Below are 15511 nucleotides of genomic sequence, written 5' to 3' on the forward strand. Positions count from 1 at the left end.
ATCATCTGACACATATTATCACAGAGATGAAAAGCTTGGGGGATGTGATCTCATCCCCTCATAAGCCTTAAAGAGGTGAGAACAGCTCAGAGAGAATGCATTGACATGCACAGAAAAAAAGAGATAATTTGGGAAGATGTTTTTTCTCCTAACAGAAAGCAGTAAAAGCAATATCTGTAGGATTAGAGGTTCCGTGTTCTTCTGCTGTGAACTGCTGACAGATAAAAGGAAAATGCCTCTAACATCAGCGACTGAAACAGATTTGGATGGATAAAGCGGGCCTGTAGTTGTCGGTTTAAATGTTTTTATAGACAGCTCACCGTTTTCTCTCCTCGTACAATGCATCATTCATCCAGAATATGTTTATCTTCCTCGGTGACATTGACGTGAACATGTAATTTGGACTTAAAGTTGTTACTAAGGGACGAAATGATAAAAAAGCTTAAAAGCTGATGTATAGCATAACAGAGAATCTGAGATTTTCTGTGTTTAAACCAGAATGGAGTAGGTCAGGTGGGGGGGATTTAAAGCTCCTTAAAGAAAGAGATGTGGCTGTGTATGTGCCGAAATGCTAAGTTGTTCCTCTGTAGCTGCTTCTTAACTAATATATTACAACTAATTGTATGCATTTCCCCCTCAGATGGATCGCAGTGAGACAGTGTGTCGTTACTGTGGTGTCAGTTACCTCATTTACCACGAGTTCCATCAGCTCAACACCCAACTGGCTCAGTTGGAGACAGAGCTCCAGGAACTGAGAGAGGCCGGCCAGAGAGAGAAGGCCCAGCGAGAGGCCCTGGAGCTGAGCAGGCTGGAGTGGGAGACGGCACTTCACCTGGAGGTGCAAAGGAAAGCAGAGGAGCGAGAAACCAGCATGAAAGAAGAGCTGGAAGAGAAGCGCAGAGACACAGAGAGGCTTCTGAGTCAGGAAAATGACAGGAGGAGGAGAGAGATGGAGGAGGACTTTGATAAAATCATTGAAGACAAAGAGAAAAAACTTAGAGTCGAGCTGGGAGACTTGGAGGTGGAGAGACTGAGAAGGCAGAGAGAGGAGCTGGAGAGAAGGAATGAGGAGAGAGAGAAGGTTCTGAGTGACGCACTTCATAAGGCCAATACAAATTTAGACGAGCTGAGAAAATACCTTCAAGAAGTGGAAGAGAGGTGAGGTCTGTATTTGTTTGTCTGTGCTTCCTTTCCCTGGTGTGAAATGGTCTCTAATGCCAGCCTTCATGTGGGCAATTATCCCATGAGTCATGCTGTTCACACAAAAACACACAAGCTCACCCAACACACAAATCTGACCATCATGTGTTTACCATATGTGCACCGATACAATAACCCTCCTGTGGTTGAATGCCTTTGCCAACCAGTGCAGTTTTAGTTTACATACTTTTTTCTCTCCGTAGGAGGTCACCATGACCTTTGACCATCAACCCCCGAAATCAAACCTGTTAATCTTTGAGTCCAATTGACAAATGGTCAACAATTTTAGTTTGAAGCCACTGTGATCTTGATGTTGGACCTTTTACCAACAAATGGGCAGTATTTTTCTGCCGAATCTGTCCGAGCCCAAGATAAAAACTGACCCAGCACGATCCAGTTGAAGTAGAAAAACTGAATTCATGAGGGGGCAGGCTCTCAAGTTGTATATGTAGTGGAGGAGAACCGCATGGTGTCATAAGATTGCAATTAGAAATATATATCATTCAGGAACACTTTACCATGATTTAACCATTTATTACACAAATGGGAATTCAGTTATGCTTGGCGCTGATGGCTCCTTTCTTTGGATGTTCCCTGGATTAGTCAAGCAGCATGCTAAGATAAACCAGGGAACATGTGCAAAATCCCCCAGTGGGCGTAGCAGGCAAGATACATTGTTCAAGATGAATACAATTTACTGCAACCATGTTTGGACTCAGTGTTAAAAGGTGGAGGCTGGGGTGATGGAGGGCAAATTGCCGGCAGCAGGGCGTGGGTGGGAGTGTAGCTTGGCAGGGATCAGTGAGGAGGAGGTCGTATTTAAAGGAACCGCTTTTTTGGGAGAATGGGCTGTGATTGTTGAGTGACTGACGAGCACCCATGAACCTGTAACTGACACATAAATCAGTAGCTGACAGCTTATGACAGCTGAGCATCTCTGTGTCCTGCATTAACTAACACAATGCTTCATTTGTTGTAGGATTTTTATCCTGAACTACAATGGGTCGTTTTAACTCTTTAGTCATATAAGGAACCTTTTGCCTAATGGTCTCGTTGCTTTTTAAGCAACTAAAGTGTTTTACCCTTCGCAGATCATCATGTTGTGTAACCAGACTGTCTTGTCTACTCAGGCTTATGCACGACTCTAAACTCTTCAAAACACCAACACACCCAACAGCACCTGCATCTGTTCATCACTATGACCATAAACCATAACCAACCCATATCATAAGTTAAAGTGGATATGCTATTTGATTTGGACACTATGATTCAAAAAGCTGGCAGTCTCATGTGTTTAGTATCATCCTATTGTCGGGTACATCAAAGAAAAACTGTGTTTGTCTCAAAACATACTTTACCAGATCAAAATACTGCAGTGACATTTGAACAGTGACAGAAAACAACAGTCTCTTCCGTTAACGATATTAACAGCCTGGAATCCAACAGAACCCTGAGACATGTTTATCTTTAATAACGGATTATGGTTGCCATTATTGTCTTCATCACCATGCCATCTTTTTTTTTTTCTAGTCCTTTCTCCACCCACACATGTACTGTGCTTCCCCTCAGGTGAATGCAACAGGCTCAAGCGTGTTCTCTGGGGGCTGTTGTTATCTATTTTGGGGAAATCAGTGTACAGAATAAGAGTTATGTCAAAGGTATCAGTACAGGTCAGGTTACTGATGTCAGAGCAACCTTATACGTCAATAGCACATTTATTTATTCACATTTGTGTGTGTGCTTGTGTGTAGTTAACCACTTTAAGGGACATATGGTGCACAAACACGCACACATTCATACAGGTGGTGAGGATTACTGTGTCACTAACATCACCTTTAAAGTGTGTGTAATCAAATAGCAGGTGTCTGTATTCAATCAGCCATTAAAGGCCAAGTTAGGTTTTTGGGAAATATGTAGGAAATGCTTGCTTGCCATGACTCATGAGAGTACTATGAATAATCTGAAACATCTAAAGACTCCCCTGTTGAAATGCAAAACAATAGCACCATTCTGAAACCAAGGATATGAAACCATACACACGCACACCTGCACACACACTAAACTGTAGCTTCCCTTACAGTTTCCTACTGTACACCGCAAACACCGCCAATAAAAATGTTCCTGAATATTCCTACCACTAGTGTTGTGATAGAAAATGTTATTTGTTGGGGAATTGAAGTGAAGTGTGCAGCCTTTTTCTCAACCCAGTTGCAGTCCTTCCTCCTGTGGTTGTTATTTGTTATAGAGTTACAGTTTAATAAAACACCAGGGCTACACTCAAAAGAACAATAAACAACTTTGCAGAGAAATGACGCATGGTCAGCTGAGTAGGGAAAATAGGGGCTGGGTTCGTAGACAGGAGGAGATCAGTGTCCGAAATCCCTCAGCATTCAATAAGTAGTATACTATATGTACTATTGTTTACATTTTGGGGGAACCATATAAGTGAGGAATTTGGATCAAATAACTGTCAAATAACAGTAAATAAACACTTTAATATGAACGATACAGTAAAGAGGGTATGATGCCTTCGCCTACATGACACAAAATGATGACCCCCAAATGTCCAACAACTTTTTTAGGGTCGCATAGGAAGTAGTGAATGAGTCAATTAGGAGGGCAAGGAATCTTCAGGCAGAGATAATGATGCATTGCACAGTGATGTGAGAGAAGAGCGTGGACCAATAGCAGTGGAATATCCTTCTTGTCCATTCTTTTCTTTTTAGCCAACTTTTGACTCATCTTTGTTCATTTGCAGTCAAATGTGCAACATTTCTTTGTTTCATCCGAATGAAATATCCCTCAGTAATTCTGTCAATTACATTCTCCTCCACTTTGCAAACTAATTTGCTCTTGGTTTTCTTTCGCTCTTTTTGTCTCCATCATTTCCGCAACACTTCTCCATCAACACTTCTACCAGCGGTGTGCCAGCACATCACATCGCTCTTGCAGGTGGTAGATATTAAAAGGCAAAAGATAGCATGCGAGTGGGAGTTAATGAGGATGTTCTGAATGGCTGGCTACACAGCAGGAGTGTGAGTCTTTAGTGTAATACGTTTGTGATTGACAGCACTCCTCTTCTACTCTGAGATAGTCAGTACCTGTTTTTTTGTCTGGGATTATGTGATTTACCATGAAAGAAAAAAAAGATTTTCTGGCCACCATTTCTTGATCAAACAAGGCTTCTAATCTCTCTTGTATTTTTTTTAACTTGAGCCCCTTTTTTAATGAACATAATTCAAATTAGATCCTTGCACTGATCCACCGCTGCACACCCATCACACACACACATACACACACAGGTTTTCTTCTTCCAATTACATGCTGTCGCTTTGCTTCCAATATCTGACTTCTGCTGTCTGATCATGTGTAATGCTGACATTATGAGAGAAGTGATGTGTCAGTGTGGTATGGAGAGCCCGACCAGTGGCTCGGTAACAACACACAAATCAAATCTGAGTAAAATGTCACCTGTCAGACAGTGTGTGTGTTCATGACACAGGTGTTTGAGTGCCTGTGTGTGTGCGCATAAGTCAGATGTATGACAGATGAAAGTGAGGCGTGAAGAGGGGAGTAATGTGCAAAGTGCAATTATAGCTGATTTTGAAATGTCACCTGTGAGACAAGTTTGAACACAGATGAGCAGCAGGATCTGAAGGAAAAGAGCAAGGAGTGAGGAGCTGGAGAGGCAAATGCTAGGTTCCCGTCACGTGGGACTTTTTATTTACAACTCTATGATTTGTCAAAATTCTCAAAAGAAAATCTACAACCACACGCCATGCTAAATCCATCAGTCAATACAATTGCACTCAACTGTTCACATAGCTATTAAAAATAAATGTAAAGACTATAACTGCTATTACCCCCATGCGTGCATAACTGCATACAGCTCATTAACAGATTACTCTTTATTCGGGATGTGCATTATAGTCTTTAAAAGTAACATTGACAGTTTTACGTCTTAAGTTGACTGATGGCGCCAATGTTTGCAGGTAATCAGGGTAATTTATTTCTGTTGCAGCGTCCATCCCACTTCATTGGAATGCGGCAAAACAGATTCATAGGGCAGACCTATGAGATTAATTTGAGAATAAATGAGAAAGTATTAGCATGTGTACAATTTGGAGCCAATACTGATATTTAAAAAAAAACACAAATAACACAACATTAGGAGGCAGCTGTAAGTGACAGGGTTTAAGGTCTGATTTAAAGAATTTGGGCAAACATCCTATACTCAAGCAATTAGTTTCACTGGTTATAGTAACTGAATGGATAGTCACTGCCCAAATTTGCAACAAGCCAATGACTTGTAGAGGATCCAAGAGATTTTGTTGTTTCATATTGTACAAGCAGGCTAGTCATATGCTGTATACGACTCTCTTACCCTCTCATTGGCAGTATATTGGTAGAACCAGATTACTAAGCGAAACTCCAAGTCTACACAGAATGCACATCAAAAGATTTATTCGGTCAGCCATCTGAGCTCAGACGCACTCGAAAGAACAGATATTATTTCACTTCATCAATGCAGAACTACATTTTTCACTGATGATGTGCTAATTTTGCAATTCTCTAGACCACACCTGCTATTTCTAGGTTTCTGGCTTCCCAGCCCACAAAATTATTACAGAAAAAACGACATCTCATTAAATTTGATGAAGATATTTAAAAACAGTCACATTTTGTTGAGCTGATCCCATATTGGATCGGTCAATTGAAAGTTTGCTATTAGACTCAACTCCTACATTTGGCATAGGCTCATTACTTGACCCTCCCAAATACGCCAATTTCAGGGTATAAACTATCGCTGTAAGAGAAATCGGGTATGGACAGTCAGCTCGTCCAACTGGAGACAGGTCGAAACATATCATGAAACTTGTGCGCTTGCTTACACCGTTGAGAGAACTGTCTGGGAACTTAATACGCTCCACTTGCTTCCTCTTGGCTGGCTGCTTTCAGTCATGATCAAAACAGTGTCTCTAGGTGTGGGTTTGTTTGTGACTGTATCTGTATCTGTGTGCATGTGTATTTTCACCCGTTTGTACACCTGCAATTGATAAAACACTCATTCTTGTGCATAGTAAAAAAAATTGGACTTATGAAGAATGATTATAAAAATGTGCAAGCACACACACACAAACACATACACGCACACACAAACACACACACAAACCCACACACACCTGGGGGCTGGATTGTAACAGTGATAAGATGTCCTAGCGGGAAACAAGGAGAGACAAATGATAGATCACGAATAAAAAAGGCATCCATTTGTAACTAGGAAGTACTTCACAGCAAATTAGCTGTGTATATGTGTGGTTCCATTTCAACGTCAGGTTTCCAACCACAGAAACAATACACAAATATCCCCCTCTCCTGGTGTGTGTGTGTGTGTGTGTGTGTGTGTGTGTGTGTGTGTGTGTGTGTGTGTGTGTGTGTGTGTGTGTGTGTGTGTGTGTGTGTGTGTGTGTGTGTGTGTGTGTGTGTGTGTGTGGGTAATCTGTCAAGTCAACTATGTACAGAGTGAAACAGCCTTCATTGCCAGCATGAGAGGTATTAGCCCAGATCCAACTTCAAGTACACGTTACTACTTCAAACAAGGCATCCATTTGTAACTAGGAAGTACTTCACAGCAGATTAGCTGTGTATATGTGTGGTTCCATTTCAACGTCAGGTTTCCAACCACAGAAACAATGCACAAATATCCCCCTCTCCTGATGTGTGTGTGCGTGTGTGCGTGCGTGCGTGCGTGCGTGTGGGGTAATCTGTCAAGTCGACTATGTACAGAGTGAAACAGCCTTCATTGCCAGCATGAGAGGTATTAGCCCAGATCCAACTTCAAGTACACGTTACTACATCAAACAAGCAGAATGAGTGTGAAGCATTCACGCACACACGCAAACACAAAATGACAAAGTATATTTGGTAATCAACAGCAACATGTCTGTGCAGTAGCATAGCAACACACATATACAAATGAAACAGAGATGCGTTAATCTTCTGAAACAGAATTAAAATTGACAAGTTGGAGGACAAATTAATTTTCATATCCTCAGACTTAATTCAGTTAGTCATAATATGATTTCTTCTTATGGTTGTGTGTGTGTGTGTGTGTGTGCTGTTTTGATGATCGCAATCATTGTTATGGCCTCCCTGACATGGTTACCAGATAACTTGAAAACAAAATATACAAAAACAGGTGTCACAGTTACCCCACAGAAACACACACACCCACACACACACACACACAACATTTTCCTGTTAGTAATTAATGAAGCACTAACTGATCTAATATTAGCGCTTAATGTTTTCCTTAGAACATTTAAGCAGCCTTTTAACTTGAGAAACAAGCTGTAGATTCGCTGCTTATGACTGTGCGTGCTTAATGCATCGCTTGTTAGTTGCAGGGGTATTTTGTTCTGTGTATGTGCTTGCTCCTTTTTGTTTAAAGAAAAATGACTCTCAGCTTTGAATGTCCTGCCAGGGTGTTGATCAAAACACTCTTTTAACTCACACACATGCCCGCACACAGTGAGTGAGCAGATGACACTTTGATATGGGGAAGCTTTTATCTCACTTCTAATGATGACAGCAAATGCCAGAACAAACACACACAAACACATGCACACGCACAAACACACATACATGTGCAACCACATTTAAAATGAAATGCACTCACAAGCTATCAGTTAATAGCTCTGTTTCAAATTTAGCCTGACCGATGTCAAAAGGCCTACAGCAGTAAAACATTGACATTGGTAATCATCGGTGCTGCAGTTGATTTGGCTGCTTGTTTTGATCTGTGACTTGCTTCGAGAAAATAATAGAAAATAAAATACGTGCCTTGATACTTACACAGTAAAAGAGCAAAAATCTGTAGAAGTGATAAAACAGCTCTTTTTTTTTTATCTTAGTCTCGTACAAAGTAGAAGGATGTTGCAAAATAATGAACAGCGTTAGCAAAAGTACCATCCCCCTTGAGATTTAATAAAGGGACAAAATGGTATACAGAAAAGTCACACAAACATGTTGTCAAGTGCTGAAAATAAGTCCACAATGGGAGCCGCAGTTCAGGCGTTGTACTGTTGACCCTCAGCCCAAATTAAAAAATATATGAAGGAGCACAGAATTAGTAAGCTCCTAGACAGATGCACAAATGGATAAAATGAATGACTCGGTACATCATGGACACTGTGGTTAGCAGATCAGTATTGTTGACATGTGTGCATTACTGTGAGTGTGTGCATAACGTGCCTGAGAGTGTGTGTGTGTGTGTGTGTGTGAGACTTGTCCTGATGAGGCGGTTGATTTGGCCTGCTGGTAGGGGGTACTCTAATCTGGCACGCACTCACTGGCACTGCGCTACCTATTATTCCACTGACAGCCACTGCCCTGGGAACAGAAGCTCAGGCCCATGTGCACACACAGATTTGTATGCAAAATACACACACACACACATACACACACACATGCAATTCACACACACACACCCGCCAAACACCCACACCCCTCTCGAGGCAGTGTTCTTTCTGATCTCGCTTTGGGACTGGTGGGGACAGATGGGTGAACAGTGGGAGTCTGGACTGCCATCACTCGAACAGCGAAGGCACGCAGGGACAAGTACACAAATTTCACATGCGCACAAGATCACAGGCGCTGCCAGAGTTGGTCAGAAAGTGGCAAACATACAAATAGACGGGCTAAAATGCTCACGGAAAAGTCCCTCTCTCACTCTGTCACACTCTCTCTCTCACACACACACACAGAGATAGGAACACACACATCAGCTAAGCCACAGTAACACGCAAAGTTATTTACTTGTAAATACACTCAGACTCAAACATGGACACACACACACTCTCTCTCTCACACACACACACACACACGCACATGATTACTAGAAACATGCATACTTGCTCTATCCATTCTCACCCCACACTGCTCTCAACCTCCCTACTGTACATTAAGTTCCTAATGACCCCATATATCACACACATGGAGAGACAACACACATTTCTTTTATTTGACCTTAATTAAGTCAGGATGTTTTTTGTGAAACAAGACAACTTATTATTCCAGTAAATATGTCACATGAAAGAACACGGAAACAAATTCACAGAAGTAAGACAAGAAAGGTATAGAAAATAAAAATTATACATTAATAAATGTGTAGTAATTAATTCCAGTCCCTCCCCCACTAATACAAATAAAGATTAAAGAAAACCACCACCTTCAAATGAAAGAGCTGCCTCTCAGCCATCATTATCTGGGGGAAACCTCCTATTCACTTTCAAACTGGCTGTTTTACAGTGTGTTGTTGCTAACCTGGCTGCTTTAATTCCATTTCCTCATATCAAGCATGACAAGTATCTCAGCTGCAAAATCCCTCCACACTGTAGCCTGCTGGTACTGTGGCAAACTGCATGTGATTATAAGATTATTTAGTTAACATTTGAACATACTTTATGATTGAATTATTTTAGTCAATTTGTTATGTCACCATAATATTGAAAAAATAAGCTATAACTAATAATCATATTATTATTTCTTGACACCTGATGAATACAACTTTTTCTTAAATTTGATTTGTAATCAAATTGAATAGTACCAAGTGTCCATTTTGGCTCAAAAGTGAGTTTATCATTTTAATGTGTTCATATGACATGTTGATATAAATTTTGACATCGATATCAATTTGAATATTCATCTCCCTTCTAGTTTTTTAAGCGTATTTATTTTGCTAACTCATCCAGCTGCTGTCCCCACATAAAGGGAAGAGGTTTGTTTTTCAATTAGCTGTCATGAGACTACAGATCAATACCAACCACACACCCACTTCACAATCACCACACCCAACACACCTCAAATGAACAGTGCAATCCAAACTTTGTTAATGGCGGAGGGAAACCCTAAGGGAAGGGCATCTTTCTTACTTACTGCTCATAAAACATGTACTGGACAGGATGTACTTAAACTCATTAAGAATAACAGGGGATGGGACTTTTATTAGGGTGTTGGTATAGAGTGGGAAAGATATTACCAGGTATTTTATTAGCTTACAGGGACTGTATGAGGCAATAAGCAGAAAATCCTCTGGCAGGATCCCCGCATCTCAATGATATAACACTTCTCGATCAAACTTTGTAAGTCATGATTATGAGCCTGCTTTGAGTCTCTGTTTGTCTAGTCTGCTCTGTGCACTTACTGCTCATAATGTTCGTCTCTGTCTCGCTGTCAGTTTTCATTTTTGGTGTTTAAGAGAATGAACACGATGTGTACGGGTAACACAGTCTCAGTTTTCATATGGAATCTCTCTGTCAAGGTTTGATTGGCTCTGAAATCAGTAAATCAAATAAGGCGGAATAGCTGAAGGGCAGTGCAGGGAAAAGGACAATCTCCGAGCCCAGTCACAGCGACAAATTAGCCTCTGGGGACTACGTTCGATATTTTCAGGCTTCCATTGTAGACTGTGGATATCCGAGCCCGGTCTCCGTCTTCCATTCACCATACACTGCTAACAGTCCGAGTCCAATGTCGCTCCACAAAAAACACAAACATTGCTACGTTTCAAAGATTTGAATGCGGAAGCAGCTGTAAAGCAGATAGCTGATGCACTTTGGTCAAGGTGTTCCACCTCTTTTACTCTCCACACAGAATGTATACCTGTGGGCAACCAAAGCCTGCTCAAATGTGATTAGTCAAACTACAAACAGAAACCAGAAGGCTTCCATGCCCAAAACAGAACTGTTTGGTTTACAATTGCAATTAAATTAAATTACAAATACAGGATTTTGTGCAGGTACCGGTCAGAGCCTGTTATTAACCCTCTCCCTCCGAGACTTAATTATTTCCTATGCAACCTATCAGTCCTTTGGAGCTCAATCCCATTAAATATTTGCCATCATGCTTTGCTGTCTCTGCTCATGCCTCAAATAATCATTCAGTATGTATTGAATCATGTGAAACCAGAAAGACGAGCCGACGAGGGAAAACCGTATCTTTATATCAGTTACCCCACAAGGAACATTACATATTTCATCACTTTCCATTTCATCACGATCAACCTCTCCTGTTATTAAAGTTGCATCATCAGTAAGCTCATTTCACCCCATGGGAATACAGTGGCATTAGGCTCTCTAATTAATGGATATGGCATGTGACTTTTCAACTTCACTTTGTCTTTGTCTTCTTCCTGGACAGGCTGGCAGTGGCAGCTTCCAGGAAGAAAGAGGCCGAGCAGTTACTCAAAAAAGAGACACAGCAAGGAGAAATCCTCAGGTAAGGAAACAACCAGACTGAGAAGTGGAAAAGGAGAGGGTGTTGGTTTGGACAACATGATTAAGATTTAGTCGAACAACTGCAGTATGGAGATGAAACAGAAAAACAAAAGATTAAAAAAAAAAAGTATTGGTCTGCATCACCATTTTCTCCTTAACCAGATGCATACCAGGAAGGACAGAGGGGGAATAACTGTGCCAGATGATAGAGAGCGATGAAGGTGAAAGGGAGAATGGAAAAAACTGAGAGATAGTCAATTGAGGTGACCTGCTGATTATTTCCTAGAGGTAAAGAGAGATTGAAAAACGCCGTGAGCAGTTGATGACAGTAGAGGAGCAGGTGAAGCCAGTGGGAGGGAGCAGTTGAGAAGTCAGGGGGAAAAAAAGCCTTTCAATTAGACTGCTGACATTGACAACTGCTAAATGAGTAAATCTTTGGCTGAGTGAACGCATGCGGTCTCCTTCTCTCTTTCTCTCCGTTTTTCAATATCTTCGCCTTATCACAAGTGACAGATCTGCCCTATATCTGTTCCTCCATTTGGCTCTGTCAGCCTTATGATTTATGTCATCTGATATTATAAAACTGGCTCTCGTGACAAGCGGTGCCCATGCTCTGCTCCACTTCGCACGCACACACACGTGTACTCACACCCTCTCAGGCACCCAGAGTCTCCCCTCTCATCCCGTCTCGTCTGAGACTCCGTTCATTTTTGATCATCTTAAGCCACAAACCCCGAATACGAAAAACAACAACCACTCAACCCCGCTGAGCTCTCAAGAAGAGTCACATCACTTTGGACGCAGCCATGCTCACTAGGTTTGTCAGTGAGCATATAAGCATGTGTGTGGGTGTGTGTATAGGTTTTGTGCAAGTGTGTGTGTGTACCTGGGCTGTATCCAAATATGTCATGTGTCTGTGTGCACCTACCTCTGTGTGTGTGTATGTGTGTGTAAGAAAATGGGAAGCTCAGTGTGCTCTCACCCAGATGTTCCTTCAAAAGTGTTCTTGGAATAACAGAATGTTCTGTTCCAGCACTCTAGTTTTCCACGTCCATGCTTTGCATGACTTTGTGACTTGATTCAACCTGTGTGTTAGTGTGTGTGTGTTAGTGTGTGTGTGTGGGCATGTGCACGTGATGAGCTAGTGATCTTCCATGTTGCTTAAAGTGCTTTTCATCTGAAGATATTTCTTTGTGAGTGAGAGAGATGGAGGAGAAAGAGGAGACGGAAGAGTGCTGTGAAACATGGCTGTGGCCTTTTTTAAGGACAGTGTAGTTAAATCAGTCCTCAGTTTCCCTCTGTCTCAGACAATCTATTTTTATGCCCCACCCTCTATATCGGCTCTGTTCATCTCTGTTAATTGTGTAATTCTACCTGTCATTCATTCACTAGATCTGTGGAGATCAGGACAAAAGAAACTGACTGATCACCAAACTATTCAGTCTGCAAGTCAACATTTGACAAGCACAGATTTGTAAGAGCAGAGTTTTTGTGCGATTAACGACAGAATTGTGGGTGTAACAGATGTTGGGAGCCTACAAGAATTGTGAAACTACATTTGATTGAGCACTTAATAGATCTTCCCTAATCCCTAATTATTAAAGGTGCTCGCTCTCGCTCTGAATCCCCAGAGACACAAATTCAAAGTGAGAGTATCTTCTGCTTTGTGTGATTCTGCAAGTGTTATCCTGTTACACCCCTCTTCTAGATTTCACAGTAAAAGCTTGGCTTTTTAAATTGCCTCATGGGGAAAGAGAGCAAAATCTGGTGTAATAATTTACTTAAAGATCAAAATGTGTTGATACCAAATTATTTGTATTTGTCGGCATATCAGGAAGTTTTTGGGCAGCGTGGCAGGGTCAGTTTCTTAGTAAAATTATTTCAAAGTCATCTAAAAAAAAACAACGTCTACTGAGTTTTACAGCCATTTTAATCAAATCTGTTGGTTCCATGTTTAAAATTGTTATTTTTACGAATTATTTAAGAAGCATTTTTTTCTGTGAAATTAAAGTGGTTAATGAGATCTTATGAAATACTTTTCACACTCTTTATGTTTACAAACTAGCGACATCACAGATTGCATTGTATTTGTAAGAAAACCTTTTCGCTCACAGACTAACTAATGTAACACTAACAGTAAATATGCCAGAACGTCTCTCAAGTGTGACATTAACAAATTTATACAGCTCTTTTCTATGTGTTCAGGCAATTCATGTAAGATTAAGGTGCATCCATAACATGACCGAGTTGGATCCTGAACCCAACATCCAGATGTGTGTGAGTTTGGTCGAAGCCTACTAGTCTGAAATAGTTCTGGTTTCAAAGTCTCAGAAACTGCTAAACAGGGATAAACCGAGTGCGAACTCAGTAACAATCCCACAAAGGGTCAGAACTGCACATGCAAAACTGATCCTGCTCTGGAATCTGTGTCTACATGGTCTTCAACTATGATTTGAAGTCTTGCATGTTATATATAAACTTCAACAACAAATGTTGGAACTTTAAATGTCATGGAATTCATTGTAAGGTCAGTTCCTGTTGGAGCGAAATACTACACAAAATCTGAAATAATGACCGTGTCACATTGAGTTTGGTCAAAACTCGTTTCAATGAAAGACCAGCTGCATATGACAAAGATCTTGATCTTTCTAAGGAATGTGTAACCTAACTTTCAGAAATAGTCTGCATCAAAACACACCAGTTATGTTATTCCAACCAGGCAGCAGCAGCCATAATCCTCTGATAAAATCCACTGGTGCAATTTGGAGCCATCGTCAAAGTGTTGGTGATGAGGGAGAGTGGTGCAAAGAATTTGGTCGCCATACCTTTATTGATTTACCCCCAACAGCACTTTTTAAACCTGCTACTCATTTATTAAGGTGTGTGTCCATACAGTGTTATTTGAAGGCAAGCATTCATGTTTCTTCACTTGCTCCCAGTTGGCAGTCACTAAGAGAAAAATGACTGCACCCTGCAATAGAGCGCTTCACCTTTTTTGAGAGTCCACTCTGATCTGCTGACTTTTCAAACAAGTGCTAGTTTTGTCACTGTAGCTCCTTGTCAGACAGCCAATCAGATGGTGTGGGACTTGGTAAGCAAGAAAATAGAGAAGTTTGTTTTGGTCATACCTTTCTATCCCGAGTTTTTTTGATACGGCAAACAAAATGTAACACAACAAAAACAGAAAAGAAAACCAAGCCTCGTACCTTAAACTTGTTGGAATGATGCTGTAAGGGTCACTGGTGCAGGTGCTTGATTTTATTATCCCTTTCTTTGACTTTGTGGGATATGGAAATTCATAAATCTTGTTGAAAATAATCAGGCATGTTTAGTGGTCTGATATTTAGCTGTGTGTGTATTTGGGTGTGTGTATTAGCTCTATTTAGGGCAATTCTAGTTTCTTGAAGCGTTATACAAATACACACCCTTTTATGATAGCTGTCATAGGACGTTCCCATATTTTAGACATCTTAACAACATTCGATGCTGTCATTTAAATTGTTCAGCTGTTATGCATTTTAACTGGATTCTAAAGCTGTTATTTTGTGTTTGTTTGTCTGTGTGTCAGAGTGGCGTGCGTGCAGCAGGTGAAGGCCTTGCGAGCGACTCTCATCGTGCTCCTCTCCTCTGCCAGCGAGCTCACTGATATACGGAGTTTTCTCAGCCAGCTGACGGGGGCCTGGCAGGCCTTTAAATCTCAGATACTGCAGCACAGCACACAGGTGCTCTCAGGTAACACAAACATAGACACAAGTGCTCACACATACACTAAATTAAGCTTCACACTTCACACTACAAACAAATATTTAGACGCAACAAAACTTTAAATATAGACCTGGAACAGACCTGAAGAAGAAACTTGAACAAATACTCACAGCTAAAGTAAATATAAGTTCAAGCGTGGTATGGAGTTATTTTTTAGTTTTGAGGTCAGCACCCATAATAGATGACTGAAATGTGTGCGTTTGTGTGTGTGTTTACAATCACTACACACATACCTGTTAACAATAAAAAGACAGGAAAGAATGAATGTG

General features: G+C 40.9%; 1 protein-coding gene across 1 annotated transcript in view; it reads left to right on the plus strand.

The window, feature by feature from the left end:
- The window catches only part of lekr1 (leucine, glutamate and lysine rich 1), a 73596-nt gene that overhangs the window by 19512 nt on the left and 38573 nt on the right, over positions 1–15511 (plus strand). The window contains exons 2-4 of the mRNA XM_062386037.1: positions 641–1158; positions 11401–11478; positions 15046–15209. Of these exons, the coding sequence (XP_062242021.1) occupies positions 641–1158; positions 11401–11478; positions 15046–15209 (760 nt within the window). The remainder of the gene's footprint in view (positions 1–640; positions 1159–11400; positions 11479–15045; positions 15210–15511) is intronic.

Source organism: Platichthys flesus, chromosome 4 (assembly GCF_949316205.1).
Source record: "Platichthys flesus chromosome 4, fPlaFle2.1, whole genome shotgun sequence".
Classification (NCBI taxonomy): Eukaryota; Metazoa; Chordata; class Actinopteri; order Pleuronectiformes; family Pleuronectidae; genus Platichthys; species Platichthys flesus.